The 17,953-nt window shown below is 40.8% G+C and overlaps 1 protein-coding gene across 1 annotated transcript in view; it reads right to left on the bottom strand.

Annotated features, from left to right (window-relative positions):
* The window catches only part of tmem132e (transmembrane protein 132E), a 96,239-nt gene that overhangs the window by 11,492 nt on the left and 66,794 nt on the right, over positions 1-17,953 (bottom strand). The window contains exons 6-7 of the mRNA XM_034551169.1: positions 15,910-16,115; positions 7,613-7,892 (exon numbers count right to left, since the gene is read on the bottom strand). Coding sequence (XP_034407060.1) covers positions 7,613-7,892; positions 15,910-16,115 — 486 coding nt within the window. The remainder of the gene's footprint in view (positions 1-7,612; positions 7,893-15,909; positions 16,116-17,953) is intronic.

Raw genomic sequence — 17,953 nt, 5'->3', positions numbered from 1 at the left:
AGTTACTGATTTCCATATTGTACACAAACACCTCATTGAAGTTTCAGGTACATGTCAATTTAAAAGTGTTGCACGGGGAGACTGAATACAAATATGTAACTAATAGATATCCACTTTAAGACAGTTCTTTTTTTTTGTATTACAAGTTTTCTGAAATCTTTTGGATGAAGTCAGGTTCAAAATGTCTTATTTCACGTTATTTCAGGTTTTTAGTATATCTCTTTGTAGGGTAAACAGCATTAACTAATATATATCACCATGAAACTTCACCAGTTGACATTAAGACTATCATTTTTTTTGTATGACAAGGTTCCTGAAATATTAGTAAAAGTATGGTTCAGTAAATATTATGTATTATGGAAGCAAAATTGACCAAAATCTCAAAGTTTGACCAGTGCATGAAAACCAATGTTTTTACCTCCAGTTTATTGTACTGTATTGATAATGTGTCTTCTTTAGTTATATTTATGACCCCATCACCACCATTAGGAACCAACAGGAGCTGCTGGAGTCCCAACAACTCTGCTCTAATTGTGTTAAAAAAACTCACCTGTACTTATTGTTTTTGTTGACATTTTACACACACACACACACACAAACAGACTGTGTCAATGTGACTTTTAAGAAATAAAAAAATAAAGCCGTTTTCATTCCCCGAGCAAACTTCAAATATTATAATTTTGTATTCGGGTATATTTTAAAGATCATAATTGGGACGCAGGACAAAGCTGATGGAGGAAGAAAAGAATATTCCTGAACTGAATATATTCCTTTTTAGCTTTGAAAAAAAACACACCTTCTCCTCCTCTGATAGTGGGAGATGATTAACATATGAAAAGCCAGCACCTCCCCGGCTGAGAGTAAACAGAGAGATTTGGATTAAAATGTAAAAATTTGTGTGGGAAGTAGGTACACTTTGCCACCGTGTGGTGTCAGTGGCACTAATTAACGGACCCAAAAAAATTCAAAACACTTTATTTTTCTTTCTTACCTTTACAGACAGACATCTATCCTGGGAGGACATCAATCGACTTCGATCAGCCTCAATAGCGGCATCAGTGTCCGTTATTCTTACTCAACAACAGCTTAACATCGGCGTTAGTCCCGCCCCCTTGTGCCGATCGGCCAATCGTTAGTCCATTCAACCACTTTTTAATGGAGGAAACCGCTGTTTCATGTCGGGATGCCAGCGGAATCAGTCTTCTTGAACTCGGTGGAGTGGGCGGAGCTTATCTGGATTGTTTTGGTGTGAGTTGCCTAGTTTTTCAACCGCAGAGACGCTTCACGACTATAATGCGACCGTATGGCCCTCGGCTTGTGGTGCTCAAAGCGTAAAAAAAACATAAAAAACAGTTGACTTGGTTACTAAAGATAATCCACAGACCTCGTCGTGGGCAGTTTCATGTCATGTTTCATTTTTTCCAACTATAGTTCCTGCATGAAACGGCTCACAACAAAACCAATCCAGACTGATAAACAGGAAAAATATGTAAACATTTTTAGTTTTTGGGGTGCACTGTCCCTTTAAGGCCAACAGGGGATCAGTGGTGATTCCACTAAACACTGAACTCCTCCTCGAGTCCTCGCCTCACTCTACATCTCATCTGCAAATGCAGGGCGTCAGCAAAAAGGCAATTCAAATCTTCAATAACGCTTTTATTATTCTACATTATGAAAAAGAAACCTTTTTTTTCCAACGCTAGTTGAAGATGAAGTTGTGTAATGTCGTCCCCCCAAAAAAAATATGATCAAACAGCATGAACCCAGCTGCATATTGAAAGCATTTCACATTTTTGGAAATTCAAACCCGTCGCTTGGGACAGCCGCATTTTTTATCTTTATTTTTGATGAATATAGACACAGCTTCATTTGAAAATTCTCTTGGTGTAAATAAGAAAATAGAAAGAAAATAAGCACACTACGAGTATTTCTTCTTCCACCTAGTAAAGTCAAATCTGTTCCTGGTGCATTCAATAAAAATGGATGATTTTCTTCATTTTGGAAGTATAGATGAAGGCCAACAGACAATATTGAGCAATATGATATACAACTAAATAATTCATTTAATCTGGTGGATGTAAGGATATTTATGGATCAGAGAGAAAACGGCCTTTAAAGAGATTAAAGTTACATTTCACACATTTTGAAGACTCTACAGGTGAATGGGGTAAAATAATTAACTAATAGATATCACCATGAAACTTCCCCAGTTCATTACTCATATTAAGATAATTACTTTTTGTATTACAAGTTTTTCTTGAGGCATTATGTAATTTGGGTAATTTAGGAGAAATCTACAGACGCAAATAGGACAAAAATAGTGACATGTTAGTCTGAAAGAAGACGTGTGATGGAAGTAAAATAGCACGAAATCTCAAATATGTTAAGTGCATGAAAAAAATAAAATAATGTGTTTTTGCCTGTGGTGTCTTGCATTAATATACTCTATTAAATTGCATTCCCAGTCAAACAAATAAAAACAGTTCACCTTGATGGCTTTGCCCCCCGGTTGTTTTGCGGATAACCTTTTTTTGCGAATGGATTTAATATTCAGCACACATATGAAGTATATGTAACAGAGAGTCCAACAATATCCAATTAAATATTGATGAAGAGCTCTAGAAAAAAAAAATTGAAGAAAAGATGCATTATTTTTAGTGAATTTACAGTTATTGCAATCTCAGATCTGTTCTGAGCTCTATATCAAAGAAATGACCATTTTTCATAAAGCCTTCCATCGGGTGTAATTAACATTGATGAGCACGCCGTGTTTCGTGCCTCTTTTGTGCTTCTCTTCCAAGAGCTGATGAAACACAGACGTAATACTTTACCCGTAAACATGACCCCCGCTTTCGACTTTTTACCGTCCCGTCAACCTTCAGGCGATTACGCAGCTTCCCACGTTAAGAAGTAGGCGGGCGCTGCAGAATAAACCCTCAACAGCTGCAAGATTGTCCCTCATAGTTGCTGCAATGAAACTTTGACTTTCTTGAGGGATATATTCAACTTTATCAAGAGTATAGAGAGACAGAAAGAGCTCATAAGACGTTGCTTATGCGACATGTTGGGCTGAAAAGCTGCCGTTTGATTGGACATTTCAATGCATTTATTATGTTCTCATGATTATAAAAGTCTCTCTGACTTTTTTTCATTTTTTATTCATTACGTGACACCATTTCACCAATAAAATAAATCACCAATCACTTCGCCAGAATAAAAACGTTGCCGTCGTACGTTTCCGCCACTGACGGGACACCGCGCATTACGTTGGGGGAGAAGAACTGCAGAAAAGAAATACAACTTTGTGGTTATTAATGCGTCTCTCTGCGGTATTGTGTCACTTTGTAGTTGTTTTGAGTCTCTTTGTGGCTATTTTGTGTGTTTTTCTGGTGACTTTGTAGTCGTTTTGGGGGTTTTCTGTTAGTAGTTATTTTTGTGCGTTGTTGTTTTAAGTCTTTTTGGAGTTGTTTTGTGTCTCTTTGTGTGTTTTTTTTGTTGTTGCTATTTTTAGATTTAGATTACATATACTTTATTCATCCCCAGGGGGACATTTCTTTGTTGCAGCAGCGAGCATGTGTTCAAAAATGAAATTTTAATAGTCGTTGTGAGTCTCTTAGTGGTCTTTTTGTATCTCTTTGTAGGCGTTTTATGATTCTTTGTGGTCGTTTTGAGTCTCTTCCACGCTGGTGTGTTTCTCTATGTGGGACATTTTACGAGGGGGACGACTGGGCCCGGTCGGCCCCGTTCAGTTCTCCATCCGCTGGCTGAGATCCAGTTTGACATCATATTGTAAATATTGGACTATAATTTTCCGGCGAGATTAGCGGTTCCGTCGATTAGACTCCAATCTATTTCCATTCTGCTGCGTTTCTTTGGACGGGTGGTCGGTGTTTGCAGATATTAATGAAATGATCTCTGATCGGTGAATGAACAGTGAATTCTCTCCCGAGTCTGGCTCTCTGAGAAGCAACCATTGTTCAGTAATCCACTGGATTAATCCCCCCCGACCCCCCTCCAGGTTTGCTGAATTCCTAGAAAGTCATCCCTCTGCCATGTAATCACAGGACATCAACACAGGAGTTTTACCTATCAGTTTTACCTATCAGAACCGCAGATATATTCACTTTTTTGTGTCTTCAATTAAAAAAGGCCTGTCAAATCTAACACCGGCGCTTAATTCACACAATAATCCTCAAACCGTCCTTCTGAAAGAGAGGAGAAATGAAACGACTGTCTCTCAAATATTGCACAAAGTGAACAAAAGCTGCTCCCCCTTTTTTTTCTTCTGTGTTTATATTCATGAGCTGTGTGGATCATTTGAATCAAGACTCCAAAAGACTCATTCAAAATCCTCTGACAGACTGAACATCTATTGTTGAGATCTTTCCAGTTCACTTGCAGAAAAAAAATCTGCATTATAATATCGCTGTTCTTTTGTAAAATAAGACTCTGCAAACTTGAGATATTGTACTGTAACCCGCTTGTGAATTGGACCTTTTAAAAAAAAAAAAAAAATTAATAATTCATCTGTCAGGTATCGATCTCATATTGGTTTCCTTCATGGTGTTTAAAAAAAATGAGCTTTTTTTAAAGTTCATTCATTTCTTCACACCGACGGCGAGAAACTATTAAATATGGTGATATTGTGCTTTGTGAAACTGTACGCTGCATGTAAACACTGTCTGGGCTTTCTATTAATAGTTCACATGCATAGATTGACTTTATTTAATTTGCAAAGACATGTAATGCTATGATGTCAGATGTTATAAGGGGCTTTAATACATGCACATGTTGAACACACTACACTGTTCCTCTGATTTTATGTATATGGTGAAATACTTTATCATTTCTGCATCTCACCACTGCATTTTATTTCTTTAACTGCATTGCAAATTTTATTCAATATATATATTTTCAATCTTGTTTTCTTTTGCATTATGTTTTGATGTTTTTAATGGTTTTATGTGAAGCACTTTGAATTGCCTTGTTGTTGAAATGTGCTACACAAATAAACTCACCTATACTCTGACGGCGTTTCTAAAATGAAAAAAAAAACTTGCATTATTGCAATACATTGCAGTATGTTGAATCGTATGATATGTACGATACTGCCAGATTTATTTCAGCCCTAACATCCACTTGACTTAAGACACGATGAAGTGATGCCGTGCCGGGAAACTCACCGACTGTAGATGATCCATCATTCATAATCAGTATGAAATAAACATGAATCAGGGCATCTCTACACGTTATATTTGCTCCCTTTATTCCGGCTGAGTGACTCAAAAACTGTGATACGATCGTAACCGAAGAGTTTGTTATTTGTTGCACGACTGCAGGTGGACTTACATGCCTCGAGTAGCCGTGTTTGTATTCGCCATGTTAGCAGCGTGGTTCTATGGTGACGTTGTCCACTGAGGTCCAGACTGAAACATCACTAAGTTACCAACTGTCAGATGGATTGCTTTGGACCAACACTCTAAACCAGTGTTTCTCAAACCACTTCGGAGAAAGAAAAAAGTTCACGCCCCAACAAAAATGAAACTAAATGGTCCATGCTGAATTTTTGGTGAATTAACAACTTTTTGTGCTTTTTCAAATAATAGAAACACTTTGCAATCACTTTCAAATAAACCAGATTCCTCCATCAGACAGAAATTAAGAATGTGCAACAACCCAATTAAATGTGAAAAAAATAACTAATATTTGGCAAAAAATAGTTTACTGTGGCTGCAATTAACCTGTTTTGCACTGAATATCTTTTCAAGATAATAACAATAAAGTGTAACCTGTTACGGCATAACGTAAACATTTACACGAAAGTACAGGCATTTGATTTCGCCATGTATTTTATTAATGACTTTGTTTTATGTCTGTGTACTTTGGTAATATGTGAAGTTCTCAATAAAGGTCTTGAAATAAATAAAATCTTAATTTCCCTTTGCGCCCCACCTGTAATACCTTGTGCCCCACAGTTTGAGAACCACTGCTCTAAACTAAGATGGTGAACATGGCACCAGCTGGTTAGCATGCTGACGTTAGCATTTAGCTCAAAGATCAACTATTGCACGTTCTTCTGAATCAATTCGTACTTTTTTAAAGACGTTGTTACGGGGATTTATTTATTTGCAATCGCCACGAGTCAGCGTGGCAGATTACGCCTGGTGTTAAATTGACGTATAATTATTCACAGGCCTCGAACAGATTACGAATGATCCATTGCACATTTAAAATGATGGATCGTCGGCGTATCTTCTCTCCCCTACTTTGCCGTCGTTGGACGCATCCATCAGGCGGCCATTCCTTCCTTGACAGGCATGAAACTCGGGATCTTTCGTGGCGATCAAAATTCTCGCCAACCGTAACTTCTCTCTCGTCCCCATAAATGACCGCCCACGAGTCATAACCTTTTTTTTTTTTAAAGACCTCTGAACCTGCATCGGCCAACGCATTTATATGCACTCATAAAGGGGTCTCTTCCAATTGAGAGAAGTGGCTCTCAAAAGCAGAATATACTTATTTTTTGTAATTTCTGTGTTGTTTTCATAGTATAAGCCAGAAAGGTATTCACTTAAAATTCTAGAGAATTACCTCCAAAAGTCCAGAACACCATAATGTCTAACTTGCTTTATGAGTCGGTGCCGTGGAAATTAAGGTAGCTGCTTAGACCATTTATTTCCTGTGCCCTCGGTTCAGGTGTGAGTGGCTATGTTTGCTCAAAAGATTTGTGCTTCCGTCTCATAGCTGCGCTTCGCGTTGCCAAATTTAATAATTGCCAAGGTCTGGGAACACATAAAATCTACCGGTTTGGAACCGCCTTCGGGAAAAACGAAACACATACGAGTCCGACCGTTCTTGATTTATAAAAGCTCCGTTTTTTCGCTGTCTACTCTGTAGAGCACGACATGTGAAATATCTTTTTTTATTTTACTCATTTATTCCTCCAACTATTGTCTGTCGTCTCGTCTTTCCCCCGTTTCTCAAGTCACAACACTAATGGGAACGCACTTATCTGGCATCACTGGATTTACGACGCGGTAGAGACAAGCCTTTACTTTCTTTCGCTAATATGTTTTTGATGCTAAAATATGTGTTTGAACACATCTCTGGTAGACACAAGACTTAAAGTGGTGCTTTGTGTGATTCTTTGTGGAGAAACTCAGACAACAAAAACTAAATCAAATAGTCAACTAAATAGTTCTGAGTTACTTTGAAATTCTTTGGTTGAGGACAGACCTTCAACGCATGCAATCACTGTAAGTTTCCTGGGCCACGAAGCCATAAAGGCTAGAAAAGCTCTCGTTAAAAAAATGTAATAATAATAATGTGCTTGAAAAAATGTATCGGTTAAAAGGTCCCTCGTCCAGATGGGATGGCGTCTGGGACTGGACCCAAACCGCGGCACCGCCTATTAGGGACCTCTGGTTCAGCCAATCATTCCCAATGATAATTACAACAGTGTACTCCCTCAAATTAATTTCTAAGATCTAAAAAAAAAAAAAGAAAATGGGGCAAAAAGAAGTCAATCGAGCAAATCAGATTGTTCCCAAAATCAGCAATATAATTTCAGTACAATGTCATCGTAACCAATCGAAGTGATGATCAAAATTACCTTGAGCACAGTGGCTCCCAGCTCCAGACCCACCAGCACCGTCCTGTCCACCAGCTCGCCTATCCTGGGGTCGGCCACCTTCAGCGAGTCCTGGACCAGGTCCGTGACGTCCACCTGCCAGTCGGGCCCCAGCATGGTGATGACCTGGTCGGTGCCCTCTGTGGAGGTGGTGTGGAACTGGGTCAGCACCTTGACCAGGGCCCGCTGGTACTGCAGGGTGCAGCCTCGGCTCACCCGGCGCTCGTCTTCGTCGTCGTCCGCGTCGCTGTCTCTGGTGCTCCTTTTGGATCGGGGAGAAAAGAAGGGGGAGATAATTGCAATGGAGAATGCACTGAACATAAGTAAAGAAGAAGTAAATAAAGTAGCAGCTGCCATGAAACACCCCGTGAACATCGTCGGTGCCAATTTTCGGCAGCAAAGTTTCCTGCAAGATGAGGCAATGAGTTGAAAAACTCAAAAAGCTGTAATCAATGTCCTGAAATCTGGCCAAATGTGTCTGCAATCTGCCACCAAAGAGATTGAGAACCCCCTCGTGGGGAACATTAAAAGCTTAAAGACCATCGCCGATCACAACCGGACCGAGCGGCTGCTGCCAAACGACGCTGCATCTCGATGCGTGCCGTCTGCTCCTGAGGGGTCTCTACTCTTTTTTTTAAAATAATTTGACATCACGACGGAGAGAAAAACTCTACACACAAACCCATCGTACGGTGTGTTTTCTGATGTAACGGTCGAGGGTTAAGGAAGCCAGCGGGGAGCACGGGGTTTTGGACCGGTGCCCTTCTTCTTTCACGGGACCCCCCCTGGGCAGCGGGGTTAAAACATGCCAGGTGGATCCCCTCCCTACCGAGCACGGTCTGCTCGGCAACAAGACGTACGAGTTGCCCGACTATACGCTCAGCTTGACAAGTCTGCCAGTTCCTCCTTGTGAAGCACTCTGCTGCTTCCTCTCCTTCCTATCTTGAACGACTTGAGATGCAGAAGGACCAGCGGGGGGCTGTCGGTCGCTGACAGAGCAAACATCCCACCCACGGATTCAAGGAGCGGGTTGGCTCGTTAGGAGGAACACTTCTGTCCTGAGGTCTCGACAGCACACACACAGTCGGTCAACAGCTCGGTGCATTGTTGCGTGCACCTCTCTCCACCCCGTCCCTCCTCCCGGGTCTGATTATTAATTCATCTTTGCATGCTTCCTCTCGACACCTCATGCTCCCCTCCATGCCCCCTTCTGTTTGCACTTTCATGCTTTCCAATGCGATTGTATTGTCTCTTCCGATTTAGAGTTAGCAGCGTTTTTTTTTGGTGGAACATTCAGCAGCTCCATCGGATGCTTTTACCAAGCTTGTATGTTCAGACGTACTTGGGAATAAACTGATTCGGATTATCGTATCGCATCCATCAGCGACTGGTAGGACGACTCGTGTAAACGGCCTGAAATCACATATTTTGAATTACTTGGTGAAGATGGCTCCGCTCTGAGGAACTACAAATAAACCGAAGCACATCAGTACAACTGCGAGTCGAATTCGGACTATAGAAGCACATGACGATGTTTTTTGTAATAACTCTCAATGCCATAATGGTAGACAAAGGTCCGCCTATCGCCACATTGGTTATTATTTCTTTAAACCCCTCGGTTTAACATGCAGTGCACATCTGTGTCTTCCATAGCAGCTCCTCATAGCTAAAAAAAAAACATTGGCATGAATTTCCCCAAAAAGGCGTTATTTACATCACATGTTGGGAATTTTACTGGATACTTTGTCATCTGAAGAAAACTTTAAAAATGTTTAATTAAATTTGGCAAGTAAAAAAAAGAAGCTAAACCTGGCTATGGTTTAAAAGGCACAGAATGAGGTGAATAACCTTTATTTGATTTATATGATGTGTAGGAATAAAAGGGGCTTCCCATAAGGCTCTCATGGTTTATTGGAGGTACCTGCATGTAGTTGTTCATTAAAGCAACTTCACATGAACCTCTTTCTTGACTTGTCGGTTGGTTGAATGTGTGTTACTTTGAAATGAATAAAAAATTACAAAGCTCCCTCACAGTCGTCGTGTGAGTTTTGTAGCAATGTGACAAAGCCACTATGACTTGAATACCGTGGAAACGATTGCCTCGGCAGGTAAAAGAGCCACAGGCTTTATGTTATTCAGCGCAATGATCCAAAGCATCAGTTCAACCCACGTCTACGCATTCTGACAAACAATAAAAAGACCTACGGCGTAAAAATAGCACGTAGCTGCAGCAACATGGGGGGGAGGGAATACAATAATACATATGGATTCTGTCTTGAATATTATTCGCTAACATTTAATTTAAATTTTAAATTTTAATATGCTTCATTCCAGTTGGAAAGTCAAATTAAAGTTTAAAAAAAACACAGCGGAAATGAAGAATCAAAAAAATTCTTGATCAGAGAACATCTGAAATTGTTTTCAATTCAAAAGGGTTTTATTCAACATGAATACTGAAAACAGGTTACAAATGTGTAACACAATTTATCCAATCTTATTTATTCTTATTTTATCTCATCTTATTTTAACTAATCTAATCTTGTCTGATCTAACCCTATTTTATATTATGTTATTTAATTGTATATATTCTTATTTTATATTATTTTATCTAATCAAATTGTATATAATCTTATTTTATCTAATCTAATCTTAAAAAGTAACGCAATACAACAATCCTGCGCTAGAAAAAACTGGAATCCAAAACAAATTATTCCGTGAGACGCAACCTTCCCTTCAGCTGCTATTAGCCGTGTGGCCTTTTTCCACCTGGACTTCCCACTGTGGTGTAGCTCCAGTTCATGTAGTTCCTGTTGTACTGAGGCGAGTGAGTTAACTCCACAGCCACTCAAGTTAAAAGTAGAGAAAAAAAACAAAACAATTCTTTGTCTCTGTCAAAGAGTTCGTAACTCTTGGCTCAGGTCAGAGAAAGTTCACCTTTCCCGAGTCTGCACCTGAAAATGAGGTTGCTATTTTTTTTCTTTCTCCCCACCCCCAAGAAGAATATTGTCTGTTCTTATTAGAGTCTCTGATACAAAGCGTACGAGCTGAAGCTCCGGTGCACACGGACTGCCCGCCCGATTACACTTTCTTTCCTTTTTTTAGAGCATGTTGCCGGATAATGCAGCCAGTGAGCAATTCTGCTGCAGCGTCGTCGCAACAAAAAAAAGAGAGAATAAAAGGCAGAGAGACCTCACTTACAGAATGTGTCACGTTGCAGAAGGGAAGGAACGTGGCATGGAGAGACTGAGGAGAGGAGAGGAGAATAAAAGAGCCAAGGAAGGGGCGGAGAGGGAACGAGTATGGGAGGCTAGAGGTCGTGTTAAAAGAAAGAAGAGCCCGGAGCCCTCATAAAAGGGAAGCCAGGGAGACGGAGTGAATGAAAAGACAATAATTAATTCTAACAATCACAAAAAAGATGCGGCTTTAGCTATAAAAAAAAAGAAGAAGAAAGAAAGCGTTGCGATTTCAGCATGGGTTCGAGATAGGCAGTGGTCTTGCGTGTTTTGGTAATGGCCGACGTCCAAAGACGTCTCGAGTGTCGACACACGGGTTCAAGTCCACCCCGAGTCCTAAACTTCAGGTTTTGAGTCTTGAACAATTCTAAAAGTAAACATCAATGCTGTAATAGCAGTGTGTCGAATTATGAGGTATTCTCACGCAAGAGTTCGTACGATATCGCAAGAAAAAGTATTTTTCCAACAAAAGTCAATCTCAAAATTAAAAGTGTAAATGTCTGGCTTTTTTTTGTTGGTATTTTTGGGGGTTTGGCTTCGGAAAAAAGGTTGTGGGGATAAAGAAAAAAAATAATTACGGATGTTAGGTGACAAATAAATCAGCGGATGTGTTTTGAAGGATATCTACGCATTACAGCGCATTCATTCTCATTGGTATAGTTATACGAATGCTGTATGAGCCTGCAAATAACAGCCTGCAAATTAAACATGATTCATAATTGGGGTTACGTTTTTTTTTTTTTTAACAGTTGCAGATAAAGATCACGCCACACGTTAGTTAGTTAGTGGTCCAATTGTGTGATACAAAATGTAAAATAACCCCAAAGCGTTATAAAGTCCAAAAGTCAACCATATTGATATTGGGGATCAAGAATAAATTGAAAAACTCTACTTTTTTTAGTTAACATGGAAAGCAAAAGCAAAGCAAACTCAATTTACTAATGGTGACCATGGCGAAGGCTCCAAAACAAAGAGGGCGGACTATGATTGATTCGACATTGGAAAATTTGATGAATGTGTGTGAATACATGTGCTTCTTTGAGGGGAACTCGTTCCGTAGTGATTCATGGACAGCCTCGGCATCATTGACCCTTTTGACAGGAACAATTACCCTGCGATAAGACGTAGGCTGTTCTTTGAACAAAACAAATGCTACACAATCGATCAATCGAGAAGGGGAGGAGGGATCGATCGATCCCCTGTCGAGTAAAATATAGTTCTAGTGGGAGTTACACTTGGATACTGCTACAACTATGGATCAAGCAACAGAAAAACAACAAAAGAATATGCTGTATCGCATACATCAAGAGATATGTCCAAAGCACCAGAAACATCACTGAAAAGTCCAGTGGGACGGTCCCGTCTAGTCGGTATCAGCATCTTCGAAAAGGACAATAAAATTCCCCGGAGTGAGTCCAAACGACAGTGCGTGAGAAGTACGAAGAGCTCCACCTGTGGTGGAATCGAATTCTCCGGCGAAGGCTGTGTGGTCCGGCACAGCCACCTGAAACGGCTCACGGGGGGGGGGGGGGGGGGGGTCTTTGAGTCTTGTTGACACGACAGCACAACACAGGACCGTAGAGATTAATACTGTAGAGAAACAAGCCGGCTACTGCAACACCGTCGCTCTCGCTTTCCACGAGTTACTTGCAAAGAAACTTGTCTTTTCAAAATAAACTTCTGTTTTCACAGGAAACAACTCGCTAAACTAGCCAGGTCAGGGTGAGGAAAAGATTGTAGTTTGGGCTTAATTAGTTCGTAATGTCATTTATATTATTATTTGACAGTAATACCACAGAACTCTACACTTTTTTTGTAACTTGGTGCACGATCACAGCTTTTCAGCATGACTGTCACAAATAGATCACTAATTAAAGCACTATTTACAGACAAAGAACAATTAATCTTTAAATACTTTTTGACATACATAAAAAACAACTATTTAAAAAAATCAAATAGTTTTCAGGGTATTCAACCTTTATAATGCATTCAATAGCTGACTGTTTTTATAAATTTTTTTACAGGGTTTTCTTAAATGCAATGAAGTGAATGACCATGAATATGAGATATGAGTTTACAGATCATTATAATCCATCCTCGTCTTTGTGGAGGTTGGTCTACTTACACCGGTTGTCTTTTTTCTTCACAGTTCCTTTTGTTTGAAGAACAATGCAACGAACAGGACGCAGAGGATAAACGCCTCCGTTAATGCTCTTAGCTCACAGCACCGTCTGCGCTACGGTTGCCAAAGTGTGAGTATAAAGAAAGCTGCGGTGATGTAGTGACATTACGTAATTATAGGTAGCTTAAAATAAGTCAATGACTTTTAGTTTCACACAGGACACAAACACCTGGTCTCCTGTGTAGAACCATCCATCGTCTCCGTGACTCGAGGTGGAACTTCCCTTTCAGTCCCGCCATAATTAAAGCATCGTAGGGACCATTTAACGAGCTTAGAGAGTGAGGACAGGCTGACTTACTTGCATAACTAAATAAATATCTTCACACAAGAAAACTTACCGTGTGAGACCTCCGTCAACACCATTCAAAAATATCAAGGTCTAAATATCGCATAAATCTGATAAAAAAGCCCATGTATGATTCCTCATTTGCAGGATTCTACTTTAATAAGCTAAAAAGAATGAATGGTGCTGAAATGGGAATTCAAGACACATTTTACTATGTAAAAAAATAATAATATACAACCTATATAGCGCATCACAGCCCATTGGGGATGTTTGAAAAATGAGGCTACGCAAGATGTTTTCCAAAGCTCTCGAGGTCATTTGCAATCCCTTAATTCTTCAAACAACTCCTTAAACACGTCGTTTGCATTCCGGTCGGGTAAGGAATGGATTTGGTCGACTGTGATGAACTCCAGCAGCGACGACAGCAGCCGCCCGCGTGAGTTTTAATGCCCCCATTAAACATTTCATAAATGGAGGGTTTGTGGGGGACCCTGTTTGTTGCCGCTCAGCGCATGACAAGAATGCTGGAATATTTTTTACGAGTCCAGGTTCCTCAATCGGACCACTTTTTGTCGTTGGGGTCTCCTGGTTTGAACAATCTTAATGTCCCACTGGTGCCATCTTTTCCACATCAAATAGTGTCATATTTCAAACAACTCATACATTTTTTAAATTAATTTTTTCTATTGACAAAAGCTTCTACTGTCTAATATTGACATGAAGGCCAAGATGTCTGATTCCTTATGTAGAGAATCATATCATAACGTATTATTCACTAACTATGTGCTGAATGAGACTTTTTGAGTCCTGCGCAACACCCTAAATCACCCGCTTGTTAGACTAAAAACATAATTATCTCTGCGAAGATACAACCAATGTGCATTCAAGAAAAGGTTTCTGTGTATTTACCCAAAGTCAAATTAAGTCCGTGTCTTGGACTTGTTGTCTAAATTGGGTTCAGATGGGTTCGACACAAACACGACAGCCTCGCGGATCAAATTTGCACTCGAGAGCCTCATTTTTGCTGTGTTCCTGAGCCGGAGAATCTAATTGGAGTGAAACAAGCGACTACATATGAAATCGTGAGTAACAGAAAGGGAGAGAGAGAGAGAACACTGTGTGGTTACATGCTCTTAGGATAATGACTTCTGCAGTAATCACGGACTGAAGTAAACAAATTATACCGCACCAATTGCTCTCGGGCTGTGTTGGCTTTTATCAAAAGGTATACATACTAATACTGCATTGCGAATATTCTCGTTGCGAATAATAATGGAGGTGAATTTTTCGTTTCACTCTATTCGTGTCATTCGCACCGCCCACCGAAAATTCGCGGCATTCGCAACCATCCGCGTCTGTGCATTGACTTTGCAACGCTTTTGGTGTGAACGCAGGAATTTGGAAGAGGAAACATCCGATTATTTTAAAAGAATGCTTAAGCGCATGTCCGCTTTGCACGGCTACCACGCACAGTTAGCCGGTTATTGCTGGTCGCTAAATTACATCATCACAAAAGCGTAGCACCCACCTTCTGATCTCCCACCCCCCCCCCCTCCCCCCCAGGTAAACACTGATATTCTGCATCACTGCTTGCCATTATGAGTCCATATTTAATGAGTTCATGGTCACATTTCCTCAAAACGAGCTCTCGAGCTTCCACTGATCGCATCGTCGTCTCCCGCGTCCCTTTTTTCCCCGATTAAACGTTAGCTAGCTAAAACATGTTTGTCTCTGTGTGATGATGTGTCATGCTCAGTGTGGTGTGAATTCTTGAGCACATGGAAATATATATATACATATATATTTTTGCAATTAAATCTAATCATTTGGTGCAGTGAGGCTGAACCCAGCAGGTCTAAAACGCTTCATTTTGAGCAAAGATTGGAAGTGAGCATTGTTGAGTTGTAGTGGATTTTATATATACTTGCACATGTAGATAAGAAAGTTTATGTTTTAAATTAATACATAAAGTATACTAAAAGTATATTAATACATAAAATATTCTGAGGAATGTATTATATAGCATAAGAGAGGATCACTGTTTGTTGATGAAAAATGTAATGATTAACTGTATGATGCATGAGAATGAATGATGTTTTATTGTTTATAGTTAAAATGGATGCCGATTGAAATCTGAGATGTTCTGGAGTCAGAGTTCTTTGGTTCGGGATCTCGAGACCGCCCCGGGCTCTACGCTGCACCTGGCTGAAAGAGAGACCTTGGGAGCAGCGAGATGTCCATCTGCGGAGAGCTCTCCCTTACCAGCTCCACGATCGTGAACGCTATATGAATATTATCTTTGCCATTAAATATTGTTAAACTTTAATTCATTGAATCCTGAATTTCCTACGGCCACAGGACCCGAAGTTCTGAACACATATTTTACAGCATATAATCCCGTATTGCACGGGGAAAACTACGGTGAAAGCTGAGGCAGGAAGTCGGCTTGTGAGCTGCGATGAATGGACAGTTCACAATTCACCTTTGAATTTTGGAGATGCACAAACGTAGAAAACCCTAATTTCCCGCAAACATTGCATGCGTTCTCACGGTCTCTCATTTTGGATTTGAGCCTCACCTTCGGTCGGGCAGAATGGGAACCCTCCAGCCTTTGATGAAACTCAGATTGTTGTCGGAGAGTTCCACCTGCAGGGGAAGTTTGGGCACCCAGACGGTCAGCTCCAGCGGCGCGCTCAGGTGCTCGTAGCTGAAGATCACCCTCGCGCTCATGGATCCCCGTGTCTCCTTCCCGTTGACGAACACGTAGTCGCAATTCATGGACACCTAGGACGGATCAGGGTCAGAAGTCAGAGACCATCTATATGTTAATGTTCGTGATGCGTGGTGATTTACAGCACGGTGCGGATGCGACTGTCCGCGCCGCGAATTCATCACAGAGCATTTCAAGGTTGACATTTTAAGCACAGCAAATATAAAGCCCGGATCTCTTAGGGATCTGAATGTGATGTGAAGGTTCAGGGCACATAAACCATCTTTGCCAACACTTTCATTTAGTCCTAAAGGAAATGTTAGAAGGGAAAAAAAACCTAATTTTTTCAGTCCGTGCATTTGGGTATCTCGAGTGCCTACCAACCTTGAAACTATAAAATAAGTTGACCCGGTTGTTGTTTTTTGTCATGTGATTCAACAAGCCAATATTTACACATGACCCCTCAGACGGTGCTAGAAATAGAAAGATGGCGTCTGATCCGGTGCCGTTTGGGTCGTGCTTGGCGGGACAGAACTTTTGGCTAAGCTCGAATGGATTGTCTGTTATATGGTTAATTATAAATCTTTTGAAAAAACTGCAGATTTGTAATTCTCCCCCTATAAAAGTAGGATACTATGACATCCTCTCTGCGAACGCTCCAGTGAAACATCAATCGTCCTCATATGAAGCCGTGGCATCTCCTACTTTAAACCCTCCTCGCGTAAAAAGGTGCGCCATATTTCTTCTCGCGAGCCAATCGGAGCAGACTGGGTTTTATTTTCGGGAGGTGGGGCTGAAGGAGACGGGTGCTAAAAACAAGAGCGTTGGACAGAGGTTTATTCAGACAGAAAGTGCGAGAAAAATAAAGTAATGTCAGCATGTAAACATGTTCCGGTAGAAACCCATTAAAAATAAGCATGCCGTGTCCTTTAATATTCTTCTCAGCCACGTGTCACCGACTCTGCAGCTTTTCATTCCATCCAAACACGACGGCAGCTTTTTAAACCACAGACGTGGAACGAATCAGTGGAAATCAGCTGCTGCTATGTTTGGTCAGAATAAAAAATAATAAAAAACACCGGCTCTCCAGCTTTGATGGCACAGTGCTGTACACAATGCTTTACTGATTGTGTGCTGCTTATGCAGTCAAATTAGTGCTCCTCTGTAACCCATTATGCACCCACAGCATGGGTAGCAGCGCCAATTAGGCATGCAAAGCGCGTCCTAACCCCACCACCTCTCAGCATAATGATCTATGAACAATTACGTGGACACATAATATATCAACAAAAGCTTTCAGACAAACACATCATTTATAACGTGAAGGCTGACAGCCGGTGACATTTCACGTGAACTTTAGTTCACAACACCTACGTGGAGCGTTAATTGCCATATTCACCCTCCCCGAGACATTCGCGTAACGCGATATAATTCGTATCGCACGGCAAAGAAACCGAATATGAATTCAATATATGGACATTTCTAAATTTAAGTGCCATTTTTAACTTAAACCCATTCTTTAGCGTCACCCGTCGAGTCAAAATATTCTCCAGCTCCATTTGAATTATCATAAATACTCGTCCCCCCCAAATCCCCCCCCCCCCCCCCCCCCCCCCCCCCCCGAACACTAAATTATTAAGTGCAATGGAACTGGAGGGCTTTGCTTTCGGGCTCCCATTGAAGATTTATCTAGTGGTGGGAGGTAGCTGGCATTGTAATCAGAGGACCTAATCCCCTTCCAAATGGAGGTTGGGCTGGCCAGTCTTCTCAGGGCTGTGGATTCATCATAACTGGGTAATATAATTCCCCCATCCATGCACACAGGCTGGAGTGGTGGTGGTGGTGGTGGTGGTGGGACGGACTTCTCAAGATGACAGGCTCCTCTGGTTCTGTTAATGCAATTTTACAGGGC

This window comes from Cyclopterus lumpus, chromosome 14 (genome assembly GCF_009769545.1).
Source record: "Cyclopterus lumpus isolate fCycLum1 chromosome 14, fCycLum1.pri, whole genome shotgun sequence".
Taxonomy (NCBI): Eukaryota; Metazoa; Chordata; class Actinopteri; order Perciformes; family Cyclopteridae; genus Cyclopterus; species Cyclopterus lumpus.
The sequence above is the reverse complement of the archived record's forward strand: the minus strand, read 5'-3'. Positions and strand labels throughout refer to the sequence as shown.